The sequence below is a fragment of the Dicentrarchus labrax genome, unplaced genomic scaffold (genome assembly GCF_905237075.1).
Source record: "Dicentrarchus labrax unplaced genomic scaffold, dlabrax2021, whole genome shotgun sequence".
In the NCBI taxonomy this organism is placed as follows: Eukaryota; Metazoa; Chordata; class Actinopteri; family Moronidae; genus Dicentrarchus; species Dicentrarchus labrax.
In genome coordinates this window covers 911,778-933,752 of record NW_026136709.1, presented here as the reverse complement: position 1 = coordinate 933,752, position 21,975 = coordinate 911,778, and the positions used below count along the sequence as shown (strand labels likewise).

The following is a 21,975-nucleotide window of genomic DNA, read 5'->3' as shown; positions in this document are numbered from 1 at the left end:
TCCACAGAGACATTGCCTTGGAACCACAGTTTATCCATATGCCAGCACTTCTGTGTTTTTAGGGTTAGTTTAGCATGATTGTACCATTCCTGACAACAACACTGTGACTGTAAGATTAGCCTAGGCTGCACAGAGCCACTGTGTCTGACCCCTGATCACCAAGGACTGAGTTTGGTCAAAGCTTTACTGGCTTGGCTTGCGGGCAGTAACCATCTGAAGATGAACTGAGTTTGACCTCAGAGGGCTGCGCAAGTCTGAGACGGAGTAAAGACAATCCAAACACACATGAGCTTGTAAAGTAAATCCTGCTACACACACACACACACACACACACACACACACACACACACACACACACACACAGGAGGGAGGATACAGTCAGTTGCAGTTCAGCACCAACACCAAACAGACAGGTTTCCACTTAGGTCTGTTGTAGAAATAATAAGTAAATATATAATAATAATCAATATATCAATGTGCAATAACAGCTCAGTGACCGACAAATCAATCTTAAGGACCACACAGTAAGAATTCCTTTAGTGTGTTGTTAAGGATTGATAAGACAGTGTATACTCATTTATTAGACTGTCATACCACATGTGACAGCAGCAGTTTTCATCGCAATACTTACAAATAGCCCCACATGCATCCATACATGTGTTTAGGCCTGTCACAATGACTGCTTTTGTTGGATGATATACTGTCACAGAAATAATTGCAATAAAAGATCTTATTGCCAGTGATGTAATGATAATATAAAAGCACAATACTGCAAGTACACCTTTTCAAATAGAAATTTAGTTTTTATTTTTATGAATATTCCAATAGGAATTGGAAAGTGAAAAAAGTATATCCTTGATAAATACATCATAAATAAAACCACACAACCAACACAATAAATAAAATGGACTTCATGGGTTCTGTTAACAGCACCCTGTGGCTATACTGGCATCATGCTGGCAAAATGTGGGTGACATTCTTAACAATAAGTTGTGGCAGATGATAATTATCTATTATATACATCAGACAGTAAGTCCATAAGTAAGGCCTACCTATGTTTATTTTTAGCTGATGAAGACCTCTAGTGGCAGTCTCCATTATGACAAGAGGTAGCCACTCATTTCCTGAATCTTCTGGTGCTGTTCGGTACCACGTTGGTTTCGATCATTTTGATCGTGGTAATGGTTAGATACCAGCGGTGACACCAGTGGTGTGGGTATGAAGAATCGCAAAATTTCAGTATCAACTAGAAAATTCCTAAAGAAATTTTGATTGTGTCTTGCTCTGGCCCGTGACTCTGGCCCATACATTACTGACACTGCCGAGTAGTTTACAGTACAATGAGGGGAGACACCTGTGTTTAATTCGACGTACGCGTGATCCACTAACAACCACGTATTGTAATGAAAAATCTTGTTTTTTCCATCTATTCCCACGGTCTTCTCCCATTGAAATAGTGAGGCTCGTCACGAGTTGATGCGACAAAGTCGGCCAAAAAGTTTGTATTTCTGTATTATATTGATGCCGAATTGACCAGAAGACTGTTGAGATATGATGAGTTTTTTTTCTTGTGTTTCTACAGTTATGTGCTATTATGTAAACGCAAATAATTGTTAATATATGGTTATTTCTTAAATGGAGTTTGGCATAATATTGTCCTGGGATAATGCAGGAAGGATCATGGTTTAATTAAAATTGCTAAAGTAACTAAATAAGTAATAACCACATGGTGGGAATAATAAGCATGTCGTATTGTCGATTGAGAGAGAAGAGGTTCAACGAGCTCCTTTAAACATTTCTCCTCTACATTTAACATGGGAGTAGATGGGGCCGTGAGAGGGCGTTGCTGGCGCATCAGTGCGTCTCCCGCCAAAACTATTTGTCTGACAGCTTCAGCAGTGGTATCACTGCGACCCCAACGAATTTACCTACGTTTCTATCTATAAATTATTTCTGTAGAGTGACATTTGTGGCCTTTCAGAGCAGTTTACAAATTTATTTTTCGACATTCTCCCTACACTCTAAGTGAATCAGCGGTTTTTTTCAGTTGAACATTCTCGCAAATACACACCCATTCATTTTTTGGACCGGTTTTTGGCGATTTATCGGCAAACTGTTTGGCGAAACGCTTAGAAAAGTCATGGCACTAATGTCCTCACCGAGCCGCACGTTTTGATACCTTTTTTGTGTATGTGCGATCAAAGCTGCGGGAGGAGTAGCGCACCGAAAAACGTACGGAAGAATAATCATTTTATTAAGCCCGAGGAAGAGTAGTATTGTGCTTTTCAAGGCACAATAACTACTACATTTCTGGTATCGTGACATGCCTACTTCATAGCCTTTTTGAATCACCTCTAACAAAGCGTATATTTCCAATCAGAGAGGCCCTATCTTCTGACAGTTGTCTAGCTATTTCAGTTAATTTTAGCCAGGTTGATAAATTATGTACCGGTCTCTGTATGCTTTCTGATCCGCCGTCTCTGTGCGCTGCACTTCGGGCTGAAGAAAGCATCTTAATCCTGGAAAAACACCACTTTATGACCTAGGTTTTGTCTAATATAAGTAATTGATTTAACCAAAGTTCACTCTCATGTGGCCAGATCTTGTTGTCCTAACCTAAGATGGCACCACGAACGGTCGCCTCGGTGTGTTGGTGCGCTTTATTTTTTCTTGTTTTGTGTGTTAATTCAGTTTTTGGCAGTGATACCCGGAGCTCTTTCACTAGAGAAGAGCACATGAACATCAGGGGAACAACTCCAGCTGATCTCTTTCCCACTTTTCTTCTCTCTTCCGTTGAATTATTGGACATTGTGGTCAAAGGTGCGCTCACCTTTGCTCATGCAGTGAAACGCAGGTGGAGAAGAAAATGTGCCGGTGCGCTTGTGCGTCTCCACCAGCGCGGACATCGCACACCGTTACCTGGAATATTCCTCTCCAACGTGCGTCACACCGCCTCTCTGACCACGTCATGGTCCATCTGATTCCTTCATACAGGCAGAAATCAAAGCTCTGTAGACCTGTTGTAAGGACATCAAAGCAGTGGACCAGTGAAGCTGCAGAGGATCTTCAGGCGTGTTTGGACTCTACTGACTGGGATGTGTTCAAGACTGCTACCAACAGTCTGGACGAGTACGGAGGAGGCTGTGACGTCATACATCAGCTGTGAGGACAGCTGTGTACCATCACGCACCAGGGTGAGTTATAACAATGACAAACCCTGGTTCACAGCCAAACTCAGACAGTTACGGTTGCAGAAGGAACAAGCGTTCAGGAGTGGGGACGGGGACAGGTTTAAGGAGTCAAAGTACAAGTTTAGCAAGGCGGTGAAAGAAGCTAAACGACAGTACTCTGAGAAACTCAAACATCAGTTTTCAGCCAAGGACTCTGGTTATGACCAACTATAAACCTAAACCCTCTCCATCAACTATACTCCATCAACAACTTGCGCCTGAGCTGAATGAGTTCTACTGTCGCTTCAACAGACAAAGGAGCAGTCCTGACACCATCCCCCATGACACCCCTCACCAGTTCCCCCTCCCCCAGCTCAGCAGCAGCCGGGGCCACTTCACAACTCCACACCTCTGTGAATCCCTCCTCCTACACCACAGTCATCACTCACTCTGCCTTCAGTAGAGGGATGTCAACAGGCTCTTTAAGAGGCAGAACCCCCGCAAAGCAGCCAGACCAGACTCTGTCTCTCCATCCATGCTGAAGCATTGTGCTGACCAGCTGTCTCCGGTGTTCACTGACATCTTCAACACCTCACTGGAGACATGTCATGTGCCAGCCTGCTTCAAAGCATCCACCATCATCCCTGTCCCCAAAAAACCAAGGTCCACAGGACTCAATGACTACAGACCTGTTGCCCTCACCTCTGTGGTCATGAAGTCCTTTGAGCGCCTTGTTCTCTCCCACCCCAAAGCCATTACAGACCCACTCCTGGACCCCCTGCAGTTCGCCTACAGAGGCAACAGGTCTGTAGACGATGCAGTAAACATGGCCCTGCACTTCACCTTCCAGCATCTGGACTCCCCAGGAACCTATGCCAGGATCCAGGATTTGTGGACTTCAGCTCTGCTTTCAACACCATCATGCCAGCTCTGTTACAGGACAAGTTCTCCCAGCTCACTGTGCCTGACTCCACCTGCAGGTGGATCACAGACTTTCTGTCTGACAGGAAACAGCACGTGAAGCTGGGGAAAAATGTCTCTGACTCCCAGACCATCAGCACCGGATTCCCCCAAAGCTGCGTTCTTTATCCACTGCTCTTCTCCCTGTACAAACAGCTGCACTTCCAGTCACCCGTCCCTCAGGCTCCTGAAGTTCGCGGATGACACCTCCCTCATTGGGCTCATCTCTGGTGGAGATGAGTTCGCCCACAGATGGGAGATTGACCATCTGGTGACCTGGTGCAGCCAGAACAACGTGGAGCTAAACGCTCTGAAAACAGTGGAGATTGGTTGTGGACTTCAGAAAGAACCCAGCTCAACCCGCCCCCATCATCCTGTGTGACTCCCCAGTTGACTCTGCTTCCTGGGTACCATTATAACCCATGACCTCAAGTGACCACCACCTCACCAAGAAAGCCCAGCAGAGGACGTACTTCCTGCGGCAGCTGAGGAAGTTCAACCTGCCAAAGACAATGATGGTGCACTTCTACACCGCCATCATCGAGTCCATCCTCACCTCATCTATCACCATCTGGTACGCTTCTGCCACTGCCAAGGACAAGGGCAGACTGCAGCGTATCATTCGATCTGCTGAGAAGGTGATCGACTGCAATCTGCCATCCCTCCAGGACCTGTATGCCTCCAGGACCCTGAAGCATGCAGGCAAGATTGTGGCTGACCCCTCCCACCCCGGACACAAACTCTTTGAAACACTTCCCACCGGCAGGAGGCTGCGGTCCATCAGGACCAAAACCTCACGCCACAAAAACAGTTTCTTTCCGTCTGCATTAACAAGGCCCGGATCTCCCACTGACACTGACTCTTAAATCACCCTGTATATATGCATTACATTAATGCACTCCCGTTTTCTGTACAGTTTTCTTATTTTTATTTATTTATATTTTAAAAGTACTCCATTTTTTGTGTGTGATTGTTGTGTGATTTGTATATTTTTGTGGGATTGTATATTTTATGCACCACTGCACCAAGTCGAATTCCTCATAAGTATAAAAATCTACCTGGCAATAAATCTGATTCTGATTCTGATTGTGCAAAGAACCAAAGGTAAGACTAAAGCTTCATGCACCCAAGGAGAAGCTGTCAAGATTTAACTAATCAATATTGGATCATTCAAACAACGATCCATTATTTAAACCCAGACTTACTTTAGGGCCATTTTAAGACTCTTTATGACCTTATGTTAAAAAAAGAAAATGGATCCAACACCTCACTGCATGTGGGAGTACAAAGTGCTGATGGAAAAGTTCCCCCTCTTCTCCAGACACGTCATTACTTGCAATTTACAATTTAGCTCAGACAAAACATGCAGACTGGCTTTACTCCCATCAGAAAACAACACTTGCTATAAATAACACACACACACACACACACACACACACAGAGGGTACCTGTCTTTAGATGTGCCTTTGATCTAGGTTTTTATCTTCCTCTCCCTCGTTTCTCTCTTCCTTCTCTAGAAACAACTGTTGCCTCGGCATCCTAACTCTCAACTGAGCCACTGTTTGCTCCTGACGGCCTTGAGGTGCCACCCACACCCAGCATGGAGGGAATGTGGACGTGGGTGCTGCAGCCACGGTGGGGACAGCTGGCTATTGTGCCACCAGGGCTCCACTGAGTTCACACACACACACACACACACACACACACACACACACACACACACACACACACACACACACACACACACACACACAGGAACAAGGCTCATCTTTCTCTTCTCAAAGACACAATATTCCTCGTTCTGCTGCACCAGCTACAAGTCTTCACCTCACCACAGCCGCAGCTATACCTGACTTCTACTCCAGCCATTCACATACAGTTGAATACAGAAAACACCTCAAACTGTCTGTTTTTCTCTCTCTAACTGACAAAATAGCAAGTGGCTGACATTTGGCCAGCATCAATTATTCATACACATATGTAGGACTTACCTCTAGCAGTGTCTGGCAGTGGATGTAGGGTTAGTGTTGGCAGACCAAGGATTGGTCTTCCCTTTTCACTTTCCTCTCGTTCTGTCTCACCTCAATCTACCGCTGCTCCCTCATCCCAATCACTGCCCCTCCTCTCTCCGCCTGCTCTCTGAGGTCATCTACAAATTGTCGTCTACTGTCTTGCATCTCAGCAGAGAGGAGGAGGAACCTGATCTCTATTGTAGAGACTCTACTTGGAGTAAAGGAGGGGAGGGAGGAGGTGGTGGGAGTCCCTGGGGTTGAATGTGATACCTCAATGTACACTTAGGCCACATTCAGACCAAAGCATCAGGGTGGTGTGGTGGTCTGTTGGGGTGTGGTGGAAAAGCTGTGTAACATCAGAAGATAAAGCTTTATTTCTCTGATTGACTGGCTTCCTCACTACCAACGCTCCCTTTCCTCATTCACCATCTATGTCGTTCAACCTGTCTTTCATACCATAGACATAGACTGACAGAAAGACACAGTCCAAAGTGTTCCTTTATTTCACAAAGAAACTCAAACTACTGACTCAGAGATAATACAACAGTTGATGCTAAGAACTTGTGTAGGCCTACTTTTTTTCCACACAGAAAATTGATCAAGAATCAATAAGGGAATCGACAGAGAATTGTGACGATGAGCATAACTGATAATGGAACTGATATCGATAAAATCTTTAGATCCCTTAAGAAGCACTTAAATCATTCATATACAATACTGAGTTTGATATAAATAATATGTATCTCTTTCTAAATTTATCAATGATGTATCAACTAATTTTTGATCATAAATTGCTGAGGTTAGGGAAGATATTTTGGGGGGAAATTTGGGTGTTCTAACACAATCAAGGAATACAAGGAATGTCTTTAAGGATTCTCCACACACAACTGGAGCAGTATTGATCATTTAGTGGGGGTGACTCATTAACGTTCAATTTATGAAGATCTATTGTCAGAAATGGAATATAATATTCATTAGGTATGTTTTCATTAGTGTATCATCACCTGAAAATAAGAATCGCTGCATTTTCGTTACTTTAGAATGAGCTGTTTTTATCTAAAGACACTGTGGGTTGCCTTCAATGGAGTCAACCATGCTTCTACAGTAGCCCAGAATGGAATGGAATACTGGCCTTTCGTGTTCTTGCTACAGAGACTTCACACTGTAGCAAGAAGTAATATCTAAAATGGGACACTGACACTGGTCTAACTGTGTCCCTCAGTGCCTCAGTCTGCTCAGCAGCAGAAGCTAGCAGTTTTCTGCTATACAGAGATGAGGGTTGATGGTGAATGAATTGTGTGAAAGTGGTTACACACAGGAAACAAAGTGGACTGACTTAATGGAGGTCTATAGTTACAGGAGCCAGCTGTCTCGGCCACTCAATTATTCATGAGAGAAAAAGAACGCACAAGCTGCTGCTCACAGGCACACATGGTGGCAGCCATATTGTGGATACATACAAACATCCATATAGATCAATTTTGTCTCCATTGTTATTTGATCTAAAAGTAAATTTGAGTTTACTTTCTTTTCAAACTAATAGAATTGCATTAAATTACCATTGCATTCTTTGAATAACTTAGGAGCTTACTTTACTGATCTGCAATAAGCTAATATCGGCAGATTTATTGACCAGGCTGATTAATCAAAAATTATCTTGTGACCCCAGTGAAAATGATCTGTTCATAGTCATACAGACAGAGCCAAACCTCCAGGACTGCCTTCTTTCATTTACACAATATTACAAAAATTAGACATATCCTGTCACAGACAGATGCAGAAAAACTAATCCATGCATTTGTTACTTCTAGGCTGGATTACTGCAACTCTTTATTATCAGGCTGCCCCAATAAGTCCATTAACATGCTCCAATTAATTCAGAACTACTGACAGGAACTAGAAAAAGAGATCACATCTCTCCTTTACTAGCTTCTCTGCACTGGCTCCCTGTAAAATGTAGAATAGAATCTAAAATCCTCCTCCTCACCTATAAAGCTCTTCATGGTCAGGCCCCTTCATATCTTAAAGAGCTCATAGTACCCTATTACCCCACTAGAACACTACGTTCTCTGAATGCTGGGCTACTTGTGGTTCCTATAGTTTCTAAAAGTAGAACAGTAGCCAGAGCCTTCAGTTACCAAGCTCCTCTCCTGTGGAACCAGCTTCCAGTTGTGGTTCGGGAGGCAGACACCCTCTCCACATTCAAGAGTAGACTTAAGACATTCCTCTTTGATAAAGCTTATAGTTAGGGCTGGATCAGGTGAGTCCTGAACCATCCCTTAGTTATGCTGCTATAGGCCTAGACTATCGGGGGTTTTCCCATGGTGCACTCTCTTCCTCTCTCTCTCTTTCTGCACTCATTCATGTTCCATTAATGCATGTTACTAACTTCACTATTTCCCCGGAGTTCTTGTGCTTTCTCGTCTCGCAGGTTCTCATGGATCCTGCTGGAGCCTCCTGCCATGGTCCTGCTTGACTGCCATTGATAATATCACTGATATTATTGTTATTATTATTAATAATATTATTATTACTACAGTTACTATTATTAGTATAATCACTGCTCATTGTCCCCCATCGTTGCTGTTGTCATCTTCGTCATCTTCTTCATGTGCATCATCATCAGTCACTACTATAAGTGTAGTTGTTGCTACTGTTGTTGCTGTGCCTCTCTCTCTCTCTCTCTCTCTCTCTCTCTCTCTCTCTCTCTCTCTCTCTCTCTCTCTCTCTCTCTCTCTCTCTCTCTCTCTCTCTCTCTCTCTCTCTCTCTCTCTCTCTCTCTCTCTCTCACCCCCCCCAACTTTTTCGAGACAGACGACCACCCACCTAGAGCCGGAGGATCTGTCCTAGGTTTCTGCCTTTTAACAGGCAGTTTTTCCTTGCCCTTGTCGCCAAGTGCTTGCTCATGGTGGTACTGTTGGGTCTCTGTAAATAATGTTATAAGGAGTTTGTACTGATGCACGGCATCTAGAGCAATTTGGGGTTCAGTATCTTGCTCAAGGACATATGGCACCAGTAGCTGGGGATCGAACCAACAACCTTCTGATTAGGGGACGACCCACTCACAGACATAAAAAAATGTAATATATACTTTTTTTAAAAACCCATATTAAAAGCTCCCTAGTGTTCCTGTGGACAGATCATATGTTTTTCAAGGCTTTTACCGTATTGTATTTATCAAAGGCAAACTCAATGTAAAAAGACGGGGCTGGCAGCAGTTCAGCGATGCAGCCATCGCACACTTTCTGACTGTGTGTCCAGGTTACTCATCATAACATCTGTATGTCCTCTCTCTCCCCAAATAACAAATGCTCTTTATACTAGTTTCTACAGAGAAGTAATGAGGACCCTTCTTTTAATTTCACACGAAGCTACAGCAGTTGTGTATTTCTTTATAATAGATTTATACTGCGATGTCAGTGCATACTCTAACATCTATGTCTCTCTTCAGTGCTTATAGCTGCCTCCTTCCATTCCACCCCAACAGCAACCAAAGAAATCCCACCGACAGGCTCCACCACAAGGTCTGACTGGGCCGCTAATTTGCTTGTTGCTTGCTTGCTCATCAGAACTGAACAAACTCCCCTGCCTCGGCTACCTCCTCAGCCCACTGTAACACGGCTGCCAGGAGGTTGTGTCAGTGCCAGTAAGTTCTGACCCCAAAGACACAGCCTCCTTCTGGATCCTTCTGGATGAAGACTAATGACAGTGTTTTGTGTTTACTGGCAGGTTTAAGCTGCTCTCTGCTGGACAGCACTGAAATGCAATACACCTGTTCACAGCTTTTAGCATCAATTTCACATCCACCTCCTATTCTTCCTGGAGGCATTGTTGAAGATGAACACACTGACTTAATCTTTTTATTGGACTTGATCTAATCTGCTACTGAATTAAATTTAATTAAATAGGAAAGCGGAATAACTAGTGAAGCCAAATACCACAATGTGTTTGACACTGAGGCTTGACAGGCAGTGAACATCTGATTCATCCTGACCATTTCATATGCAAAAACACAATAAAGCTTTTTCTATTATTTGTAGGCAGAACTGATGTCAGTCAACATGAATCAGTGAAAAGGTCAACACTCACCACTGAGTTTGCCTGAGCACATTTGCTTTGCTAACTGTCCTCAGCCTGCAGCAAAAACAGAGCACTCCAGTTTGTAACAAAGGCTTCCATTCACTGCTCACACAGGGCTATAGAGCCAATATTCTGTCTTACACCGAGCGACAGCACAAGAACAGCATAGCTAATAAGCTGCAATTCATTCATTTCAAATGTCAGAATACAGCGAAGAAGACCGCGAGAACATGAGCATCTCAAAGAAGAATAATGTTTGCTCCAAACAAACTTTACACAGATAGTTGTTCAACATGATTCCGAATTTGTGACAGTTTTTTGTTTTCAGAAGCAGTCAGTAACATCAGTCAGACCAGGAGATAGCCTTATCCTCAAAAGAGAGCCAACAGTCTCACACTAATTTAATAAAGCCACTATGCATATGATTTCAGAATGTTGGACGTTAGCACCCCCAGTGGTACTAACAAAAAGATATAGTATACATAATAAAAATACAATTAGTGACTTCTACCGCTCACATCAAAACAATAACAAAAGACATTATGCAGGCACAAAAGGGATACGACGGCATCGACAGGCGACCAGTGATACGCAGCGTTACCTGAATAAAATGGTAAATTTTGAACATAGGTCTGTTTATACACATTTTAATGAGGAAGGATTATAGCTTTCATAATGCATTAAAAGTACGATATGTGCAACGAGCAAAAGTGATCCTATCCTATAGGTTATGTTACAAACCTTCTCCTTCTGCCAGCGCTAGACTAACTTGTGTTCTCCTGCAGGATCCAGCATTTAGGAAACAGTAAACAGTTACATAGAAGGATTGTGAAAAAACAACATGCATTGGGGAACCATTAGGATCCCAGCTCCAGCCTGCAGGGGCAGTGATGTATATGGACTTCAGCACTTTGACATGATTTTATCATGATTTACAGCCTGACCTTGGCTCACCGCTCCACTGTTCTTGAATACGAAAACAGCGCAGAGGTCAACTGATGGATAGGTACACGTGCACACACACACACACACACACACACACACACACACACACACACACACACACACACACACACACACACACACACACACACACACACACACACACACACACACACACACACACACACACACACACACACACACACACACACACACACACACACACACACACACACACACACACACACACAGCCCTTTCACTTAACCCAGCTGTCTTCCCTCCAGAGAACACTACCATGGTAACATAGCACAAAGGAGGGACCAGTGAAAACAGCCCTCTGAGATCTGGGTTAGCATACCAATAGCACAGTGTGGGAAAGAAGCAGCCAATGATTGCATGTGATTCCCTGCAGACTTCATTATTCTGACCAGCACTTCCTCCTGCACCAGCCCATCGCACGCACAAACACCATAGCTTCATTCACTTGTGCATTAGTGGATGACTTCGTAAGCTCTTCATAATGAACCAACACTCTAGATCTGATGGAAGTATCCCTTGTGCTGTTAAGGACCAATGTAAAAACCAGGACTGAGTGCTGGATTAAATGGGAAGACTTTGCGGTTCACAATTAAAGTGACACAGCAAACAGGAATGCAATAATAAGACTTCCCACAAATATGAGTCACAATAATGCAACACTACAGTACCAAAGGGCAAACGTCCAATCAAGTTGCAGCTATAGGCAGGCAAGTTAGTGCAAATGTTATTACTCACTTATTGAAAAAATAATGACATTACTAATTACTCAAGTCACCAGTAATTAGTTACAGATTAAATTACTGTTAGTTACTGAAGGTGACATGGAAAAGTCCAACCTAGTAAGACAGCCATCGTGATTTTTATGTAAAAGTGACCAGGGTGCCTATCTGGCTTATTAAACTGCCATCAGATTAAAGCGGTACATGTCTGAGAGGGGCTGAAGTCTGCAAGAACCTGTCAGACACCCAGGAGCCTCCTAAATGTTTTTAATCAGTCAGTGTTAACAACAGGGACAGTGTGAAGCCCCGGCTGCTGATGGTTTCATTACACTCTCCCTGTCGCTGACAATTCATTCAATTTTCAATTCAATTTTATTTGTATAGCGCCAATTCATAACAGAAGTTATCTCAGGACACTTTTCAAATAGAGCAGGTCTAGACCGAACTCTTTATAACATTATTTACAGAGACCCAACAGTACCACCATGAGCAAGGCAAGACAATGAAGGAAAGATTTAATAACTGCCGTGTGAGCAGCATGTCCTGCAAGAACATCAGTCACAGTGACAAGTTGGCTGTCCATCAGCCTGAGAGAGCCCTGGCCTCCTGACCCAGTCTCACTGCCAGAACCAGTCCCCCTCCCCAATGTTAACTAGACACACTGACTAATATTGCAGTGATGCCACCTAAATTTCCAAACAGTGGAAACTCACCACAAGAGTCTAATGAGGCCTGTTTTTTCTCCCTCCTTCCTCAGCAGCTTTATACATTAGCAAATTCAATATTTTACATATTTAAATTACGGAGTTCTTTGAGCATATGCTATTAAAAAACAATTCACCCTAAAATCCATTATCCATTATAGCTGGGCTTTTAACTAAATATGTTCTGAGAGAACAATATGTTTTAAATTAAACAGTTTTAAAAAGAAACAACTGCTAGCAGATAAATGAATGATGGATTAATAAAAATGCAAGCATTATGGTCTGTTGAGGTTAGAAATTGGTCTCTCTGCCTTCTCTACAGTGGAATATGATGATTGTGCAAATGCGGTGTTAGCTTAATGTGTGAAATAGGTCTTTGTGTGCTTATTGGGGTCAAGCAGTAGGGTAAGAGGAGTGTAAAGTTACCAGGGCAAAGTCTGGGAACAGTGCCAGTGCAATGTGGCTATACAATGTGTCCAGGACTGCTATTCTATTTTAGAGTGGATCCCCATAAACCGAGTATATTTAAAAACTTTACTTTCCTCTCTGTTTTGACCCAAAGTTCAACCAGCATCCCACACTGGGCTGTTCCACGCCCCATCATTTCATTCTGAGCCTCTGTGCTAAATGAAAGGTGGATTAGGTGGATTCTAACGGTGTGGGGGTAGGAAGGGTGGATGGTGTTCAGAGGATGAGGATCAGTGTTTTGACATATTTATGATATTCTGATTTGGTTTCATTCAATTTATTTCAACACTTTAATTTAGAACGGTGGACAGACAGTCCCTAGAACTACTTAGTAGGTGTCCTATATCAGGAATTAATGAACACCCAGCAGCCAATCAGCATCAAGTATTCAGTCTGACCATTGGTATAGATTTCTTTAATGCACAATGCTGGTTAATTGTGTCCTTCTGCAGCCAGTCGCCACTATCCGGGGATACAACCACAGCAGACCCTCGTCCCTGCACTAATGCCCCTGCTAATTTTGCGAGTCATCTTTGTCCCACTAATTTGGTTACTGCAGTCTGCTTTGGGATTTTAGCAGCTTAATTTACTGTCTATCATCCAACCTCACACAACTAATCTGTTAGAGATGGTACTATTCAGGGGAAAGAGGATGGTGACCTGGAGAAAATACCCCGAGTTTACACCTTGTAAAACAGCTGTCATCCTCGCTGTATATGCTGACGGAGAGGCCATGTTCAGTAAGCTAATGTAGCATTAGCTTACCTGCTTTGTGAATGCTGTAACATTATCCTCTGTAACTTCACATCATCACTGATGCCATCATCTACGTTTTGTCGTTTTGCTGTTTTGACTAGTCGACTAGTCTAAATATAAATTTCTGTTTAATCTACAGCAAATTAGTTGCCAGGAACATCTTAGTTAACTAATTAACCTTCCCATTTTTATCAACCATAAGCCAAATCTTTCCCTAACCATCACTATAGCATACTATAGATATTGAGATATTGACACTGGGTGTACAAAAGTCAAGAGTTTTTGAAATGGAAAGAAACTCAAAGAGGAGTTGGGTGAATGTGCTCTGACCCTGATGAGAGGGTTTTTGTTCAAAGATCCCCTAAAGAAATGTTTTAAGACATAAACACATGAAAATACTTTCCTTGTACCTCGGTGAAAAATCCAAAATACTTAAATATTGTTCAAAAGTTTAACTGTGGGACACCAGATGTCTCGTACTTCATGGAAAAGTGTGTGTATGCTGGAGGCTTCAAGCTTTTACACCACACTTATGTAACATGCATAGTGGACCATGATTGACTTTCCAACTGGTTGTGACATCATGAATCCTGCTGGTACATCCATGTGCTTCCTCTCCAGCAAAGCTCCAGTATGAACCGCTGGGCTCCCAGTGGACAGAGGCACTGGGTGTGGATCACTCGCTGGAATCCAGCTCTGAGCTCCACTCACATACCTCAGTTCTGAATCACACTGCTGAAGTACCAGCCCCCAACCATCCACACACAGTCTGTAATGCTGGATATACCACTGGACGTTATGAATCAATGTTTTTGTTTTTTTATCTTTAGGAACTTTATATCCAGGCAGGAAATATCCACAAATACTAATACTAATATGCAACATATTCTGATAAACTGTTATGTAAAACATCTGTACTTAAACTGGGTATTCCAGTGATTTAGAATTACAAAGGCTGACATATCTTGACTTTGTCCCTAGTATGAGTCACAGCACAGACAGTACTGGCTAAATGATTCGTTGTTAGATCTATTAGATATAGTAAACACTAAGCCTTTCAGTTGTACCAGCTACTAACAGGTCACAACATAATGCTTTGATTGATTCTTTTAGTTCATTTAGGTCAACTATAGACACAGACAGAAACAATGCTTGGGAAAAGAGTTATTATTCTGTCCATCAGATGTCTTCTTGAAGTTTGGCAACCTATCAAAAAATAATAAATGACTAGCTGTGATTGTGATATACAGGTTAACCTCCAAAAACACTGGATTCTACACAAAGCAATGGCAATAGCATCTTTCCCTAAACTCAAATAAGACTTCCATGTCAGCTACCATCTGTTAAGTTTCCAACAAAATCTGCATCTAGGTTTATGTTGCCGATCTGAGTGAGGGGCTAAACTACAATAAAAATCAGGACAACAAAGTATATGAATATTATTTCCATGACTGAACCAGATTTTCCAGGTTTCCAGGACACAAGGGAACCCTGTGTATGAACACCTGTGTCGCACTCTGTTGAGGAGATGAGTACATCAACGTCACATTCTCACAGGTGTTAAAACTTAATCTTGTAATTAATTACTACAGCTGTCAAATAAATATAGTTAATATACAGTGCAATCTAGTCTTATGAAGTCTGTGGGAAGTAAATGAAAAAGACTCATTTAAAGTTCAGATGCATCACAACTGTACTTGAATAACAGTTGATATATAATGTTTGATGTCGTTTAGCAGATGGAGGCAGCAGATGCTCTAACAGCTAAAGAGTTCACACTACTGTCAAAGCCTCATCCCTACAAAAGCTGATAATACCCTCATGTTCATTTGATGTGGCCTTTCTATCTCCATTATGACGAAGCATTATTTCAACTCACTGTTATAATTCAGATATTGCCTCACCAGTAAAACCAGCTGTCAGTGTACAACCACAGCTAAGAATGGATGGGAATGGGGGTCCAAGAGGCCTCCTGGACCAGAGAAACCCATCAGATGACAGTCATTTAAGCAGTGCTTCACTGCATGTGATAAAGCAAACCTTAAAAGGCAGCAGCGTGTGTTAAACTCAAACACCTGGGGTGTTTGAGAAATAATATCCTGATTAGGTTCTGTCCCAACCTGTCACAGCCTGTTACTGCTATCACACTGAATAAATGAGCTGAGATTGGTTCCTACACAGGAACTGTGCACAGTGATGACAATGCGTAGTTATGATAAACAACAGGAAGTGAGGTAGGCAAGACAGAATGAATCACACCATTTTGGGAGTTAAACTACACAGCAAAGAACTGAAAGCAGCAGACTAAAAGCAAAGTGAGAAGGCTTACCTGGAAGATAGTGCGCAGGAAATACATAACACTTAGCATTCTTGAAGAATTCAGTCAGAGAGAGACAGACATACAGCCGTCTTCCCTCTCCTCTCCCCTCCCCTCCCCTCCCCTCCCCTTCCCTCCCCAGTAGCTTGCTTTGCCCCACTCCTGTACCAGGTCTCTGGGTCTGTAGGAGCTCCAGCTGCACAACCTGCTACTATTTAAAACTGACTTAGCCCTGATCACACAGAGAGAGAAGGAGGGAGGGAGGGAAGGAGGGAAGGAGGGAGGAGAAAGTCCTGCCACAGGAGTTGCATAACACGGAGAGCTTAACCAGCAGAGCCCCACACAGGTGGAGAGCTTCACTGTTCATGCAGGACAAGCAGACACAAGAGAATAGATCTTTATGGAAATACAGTAGCAGAGATATCTTAAATCTAGCATATCTTTAAAAAGCCTGTCTATAGAAGTTATTCTCATGCTTTGTCATTGAACCCTAAACATAGTAGATGATGAGGCTATCTTAGAGATCCCCTTAGCCAATCCAAGGGTTCTGTATCAGGGCCGATCCAGGCATATTTAACGGGCCGGTATTGGGTAAAACAAAGCCAACAGAGTTCTGATCCTGAAGGGTTGGGGTTGGGGTTAGGGTTATTCTATCCTGGCTGATCCTCGCCACCCACTCTGTAAAGAGTTTAAGATGCTTCCATCTGACTGCAGATACATTTTGCCAAAATGCAGGACCAACAGACTTAAATACTCATTGGTTCCTGCTACCACTGGCCTTTTAAACAAAATTGAAATGATCTTTGTATTGTATTTACAACCTATTCTTTGTTGTCTATTGTTTGATGGCTGTTACAGTTGATTTGTATGTTGAGGTATGTTTTTAGTTGTTATGATTCACTAATAACTGCAAAATTGTATACAGCAAGCCTCGGTCCAGACCTCTTAATGTATTTTGAGTATTTAGTGTTGCTCACCTTTCAGGACATGAGAGTGCAAGGCATACTAACATGATACATGGGTATTAAGTGAAAGTAAATCAATGAGTTTCAATATCCACTCCAAATACTACGCTGTAGGTTGAATAAATCTGATAACATGAAATTCGAAACCCTTGTGAAATCTTGATCTTCATGTGATGGTGTTGATCCTATGTGCATATATTTTAGAGAAAAATAATACAAGTCTACCAACTACAAATCTACTGACTCAAAGTATTCAAATAAAAAAGCAAAAAATAACTACCTACTACATTAGTCTAACTACCAAGCAAACGGCAGCATTGAATCTCTCCAAACTCTGCTGGCAGCAGGAATAGTATCCATCCTAACAGGCACTGAGTCTACTGTCTGAGTCACTGCCTGGTACATTAATCCATACTGTGAGCTCTGAAGCCCCCAGTCGGTCTCCTCAGTATTGTTCAGCATGTATGGGAAGTGTCGAGGGCAGCAAGTCTTTACTTGTAAAGCTATTAGTAGAACAGTTCCCTTGTGTATGAATGGTACTGTCATGGACATATATGAAACAAATTTCATCAATATTTCTCAATAACTGTCATGAAAGGGATAATTAAAAGATGGTATATAATCTCTTCTGCAGCCAACTCTCAAGTCTGGGAGGCAACAGATTTTTAAAAACATGTAGGTGTAAAATACGCAAAAACAAAAAGCACGGTCCTCACACATCATCATAAATAATGCATCAGTTAGAAAGAGAAAACAATGAGTTCCCTGTTCTGTAACCAAGGGCTTAGAGTGAAAACAAAAGGTCAGTGGGGCCTGTGCTGCTCCAGCACACCAATATGCAACCAAACCATGTGGTTCATTGCACTGAAATCTTCTCAGAGGTTCTTCTAGTTAGTAAAGACTCCCTTTACTCATCCTTTTTATTTCATGGGAATGATGAGGACTCCATGTGGGTACTTTCACCTGACTGTCAGTTACTAAGTGGAAAACTTCTTCAACTAATTTTACAATTTAATGTTTTATATAATATATATAAGTATTTAAAACTTTGGTCATGCCACTGTGGCCTCTGCAGCAGTACTGGACATAGGAGGACATGGGAAACTTCTCCCTTGAGAGCCAGGGCTTTACTGTGTTCAAAAAGCCACTGGTTTGTGCTTCAGCAGCATAAACAACCACCAACAGTCAACAGCGAAATTGGAATTGTGTTTTATTTACAGGCTTCACAACATGTAAGCCAACACATTACTGAATACACAGAGTTGTCACAAATATTTCAGGAAATCAAGAATACATATAAACAGCCAGCACACAGACAGCAAGATAAAACCAGACAGATCTAGGATCAGGCGATGTCTGCTGTTTAAACAATATATTCGTCATATTTCCTAAATATGTTAGACACCTGGGTGGTGAGGTGATTTAAATCTGCCGGAGTAACACACAGGACAGAATGTGGAAAAACAAACAAGTCAAATCATGCCCCCTTCTGTGTCAACTGTAGAACTACAACTTATTTTTCTTCATGTGCCCAGAAAAACTCAGCTGAGGACCATTTCTTATCACTGCGTTCCACTACAGCTTCCAGCATCCAGACCTTCTCAGTTGGTGTACTGTTCTGAAGCATATCTTCAACCTTCTCTAGACCTCATACAGATTAACCTCACTACTCTTATTTGAACTAAACTTGACCAATAGCCTTTTGCACTATTTACATCATAAATATGTTGTATCAACAACATCCAAAATATTAACCCACACAGCGAGTTCTACAGGAAGAGGATGGTACTAAGCTTCTGTTCCAAAAAACGTGTTTATGTGAAGGCAGAGGGGAATTCCACAGCATAAAGAAAACCCACTCACACAGACCACTATCTTAACTTTAACTCTAACCGCATATATTATATTAATCTAATATATTCATTTGTTTATGCAATGCAAGTACCGGATGACTGATTGGACTCTGTATCAGCAGATACTTAATATTAAATGGGGATCAGGACCATGTTGGTATTGAATTGCAATAAAGAACCTTGGAATTTCACTGGTATTGGTATTAGTATTGACTACTACTTTTCTGGTATCGTGACATTACAAGGAGTCAGCACATACCACAACCGACTGAACACCTTCAGATCAGAAAGAAAAAGAGGGAAGAGAGAAGAGAAGAGAAGACTTAGATCATTTTGTCACATATACAACTTATATTTTTCAGTATTTAAACATTGAACACTTCTGAATCTAACTAAATGTTGTATGAGAATCAGTTCTGATCCCTGAGTGAAATAAAGCTGATTTGAAATTGTGCATCTGTCTGGTGTCTTTTGCATCCCTAAAACCAGTAGTCCCCAGTGAGCTGCAGCCATGACTCAGGCTGTTTCTCTGACAGCCCAGCCTTTCTCTTCCCAGAAGGCTTGAAATAAATGGCTGTGTCCTGGCCAGGCTGTCGGCTGCCTGTCAGGATTACAGAGGGAGAGAAACATTGCTGTGGTTTAAGAGCCAAGGATGTCCCATTTAGACATTTGGCTCATCAGAAAAGTTGGACAAAACAGAACAGGTTTGGACTGATCAGACAGACAGTGTCTGTCAGCTGAGAGATTCAACATATGTCACCAGTCAGTCAGCAGTGGAAACTTATTTTTATAATGCAATATATGATGTGCTTAATTTACTAAGCAGCTTGATAAGAAAAAATTGTTCAAAGACAAAATGTTCAAACCACAAGAGAATAAACTGCTAATTTGCAAGATTCTTGTTTCCTAGCTATAATCAGCAGCTTGTGAGTAATCTTTGTTGGACAGTCAGTCCCAAACTTTCCATAATTAGGCACAGTTTTTCAAATGTGTGAAAACTGAAAAACAGCCCAAGATAATTATCCCTCCTCAGCCAAACTTTACAGAGTGCACTATTCATTCTGGTTGGTAGCGTTCTCCTGGCATCCACCATCAGACTACCAGGTAGTGAAGTGTGATCAACACTCCATCATTCAAGAACGCAATTCCACTGCTCCAGTGTCCAGTTGAGGTGTGTTCACGTGCTGATGTTGCTTCAATAGGCAGTTTGGAACTCTGTAGTGGCAACAGGTGATTGGTGAGCACTGGTTGTTGCTCCTGGATGCCACTTCACAATAACAGCACTTACAGCTGATTGGATCTAAGGCAGAAATTTTATGAACTGACTTGTGGCATTGTCTATGGAAAGATTTCTTTATGCTTCTCGAAACAATCTTAAAAATATACTTCTGAAAGTGTCATTTCAGCTAACTTCTGAAATAGCACATTTTAAATGGAGATTTCTGATGTTGACAATAGTTGGCGTGGTATCTGACAAAAGCATCATCAAGTAAATAATCACTTGGTTTAAGACAATTTTGACTGGTTGTCACCAGAAAAAACTTTTTATATGGAAAAACAAGGTTGTCTGGCTGTATCATGTGAGTTAGAGCTAAGTGCTTCTGTTAATGTATTCACGAGAAACTCACAATTAGGACAAAACTGGCTTAAAGGTTTGCATGCTCACGTAAAGACCCCTCTCCTCTGTGCCAGCCACAGCGTCTTAGCCTCCACTGGAATTGTCAACTAGCTCAAACATTAATAATTCTGATAAACAACAAAACAACAACAAGGTGCAAGGGATTCAAGACATGACAGTTAATATCTGGTCAAAACTGAAAAAGGAACAGAACAGATATTTTGGAAAATATATCTGATTGCCGTCAAACTGACAAGAACAGATGATCCATAGTAATTCTATCCATGTCAAAGGAGTCTTGATCTTTAAGGGAAGAAATACCTGGATTCCATGGTTGTATTAGGAGAACTGAATACCATGTTCCAGGAAGGCGCCCATTGAGTCCAATAAAAGATGTTCGCCGGATGCATATGCTGAAAAGGGTTTGGCAACCCAAAGCGTTGGTATTTGATAACCTGGGTGCATGAAGATCTCCTGTTTAGTGTCTTCCTCCGAGCCATATTGTTTGTTTCCCCAAACCATCAGTATTTGACGACCTAGGAATGAGACTCAAACAAATCTTTCTCCAGAATTAACCACTATGTTCGCAAGCTTTCAGCACCACTTTATTGTGAGTTACCACCAAAGACTTTTCATTGTCCTCAATACTTTTGAGTCATATAGCACTAAAACAAACATGCTTAAAGCACCTATAGTGCAACTTAATTCTTGTTGCCCTACTTGGTAGTACACCACCAGTGCAGACTAGCTTTTTGTGCAGATGTTATTACCCATAACTAGGTCCCAAAACCAACAGACATTTACAGGCTAAACTAAACTCAAAGGTTGATATTTCCTTTACTGTGTCCATGATGTTTTTTTGACATACTGCTGCTGGCATTGAACACTTCTGATCATCCACTGTGGTTAACCTACTCCACCTTCTACAGAGACATTGGTGTGTATCAGCTGCCTGTCCCTTTAACCACTTGCTAAAAGAGCTGAGGCCTAGTTCTCAAACAAAGTGTCATCACAAACACAATTTGGTCACAGGTGGCAGGTTAAGCCCCAATGCAGGCCTGCCAGCTGTAAAGCCCACAGGAACCTGTTATACTCTTTCATGGAACTGACACCTGTCAATAGGTGAAGGGGACAGGGTGGTTTTTCTAGGATGTTTCTCATTGGTGGACAAGACGGTGGCCTCTGCATATACATGACAATGCATGTGCAGTTGTAACGTGTTAAGCTCAAGGGATGAGGCTTTCCATTAGAAAAAGTCCCCTGAAAATGAGTGTTGGTAGCACAGGCTCCAAGAGCAGAGAGGTGGAGAATGGTGTATAGAGCACACTGAGAGCTTTTAGTGCTACATGCTGCTTTCTAGTAAGGAACTAG

The 21,975-nt window shown here is 42.1% G+C and overlaps 1 protein-coding gene across 5 annotated transcripts in view; it reads right to left on the bottom strand.

Annotated features, from left to right (window-relative positions):
* The window catches only part of arhgef4 (Rho guanine nucleotide exchange factor (GEF) 4), a 127,444-nt gene that overhangs the window by 74,845 nt on the left and 30,624 nt on the right, over positions 1-21,975 (bottom strand). Inside the window, exon 1 of one of the 5 annotated variants that reach the window (XM_051410212.1) lies at positions 16,181-16,276. The exons of the other annotated variants lie outside the window; for them this stretch is intronic. Coding sequence (XP_051266172.1) covers positions 16,181-16,219 — 39 coding nt within the window. The 5' untranslated portion in view covers positions 16,220-16,276. Of the gene's footprint in view, positions 1-16,180; positions 16,277-21,975 lie in introns of those variants that run through there. 5 annotated transcript variants of the gene reach the window in all.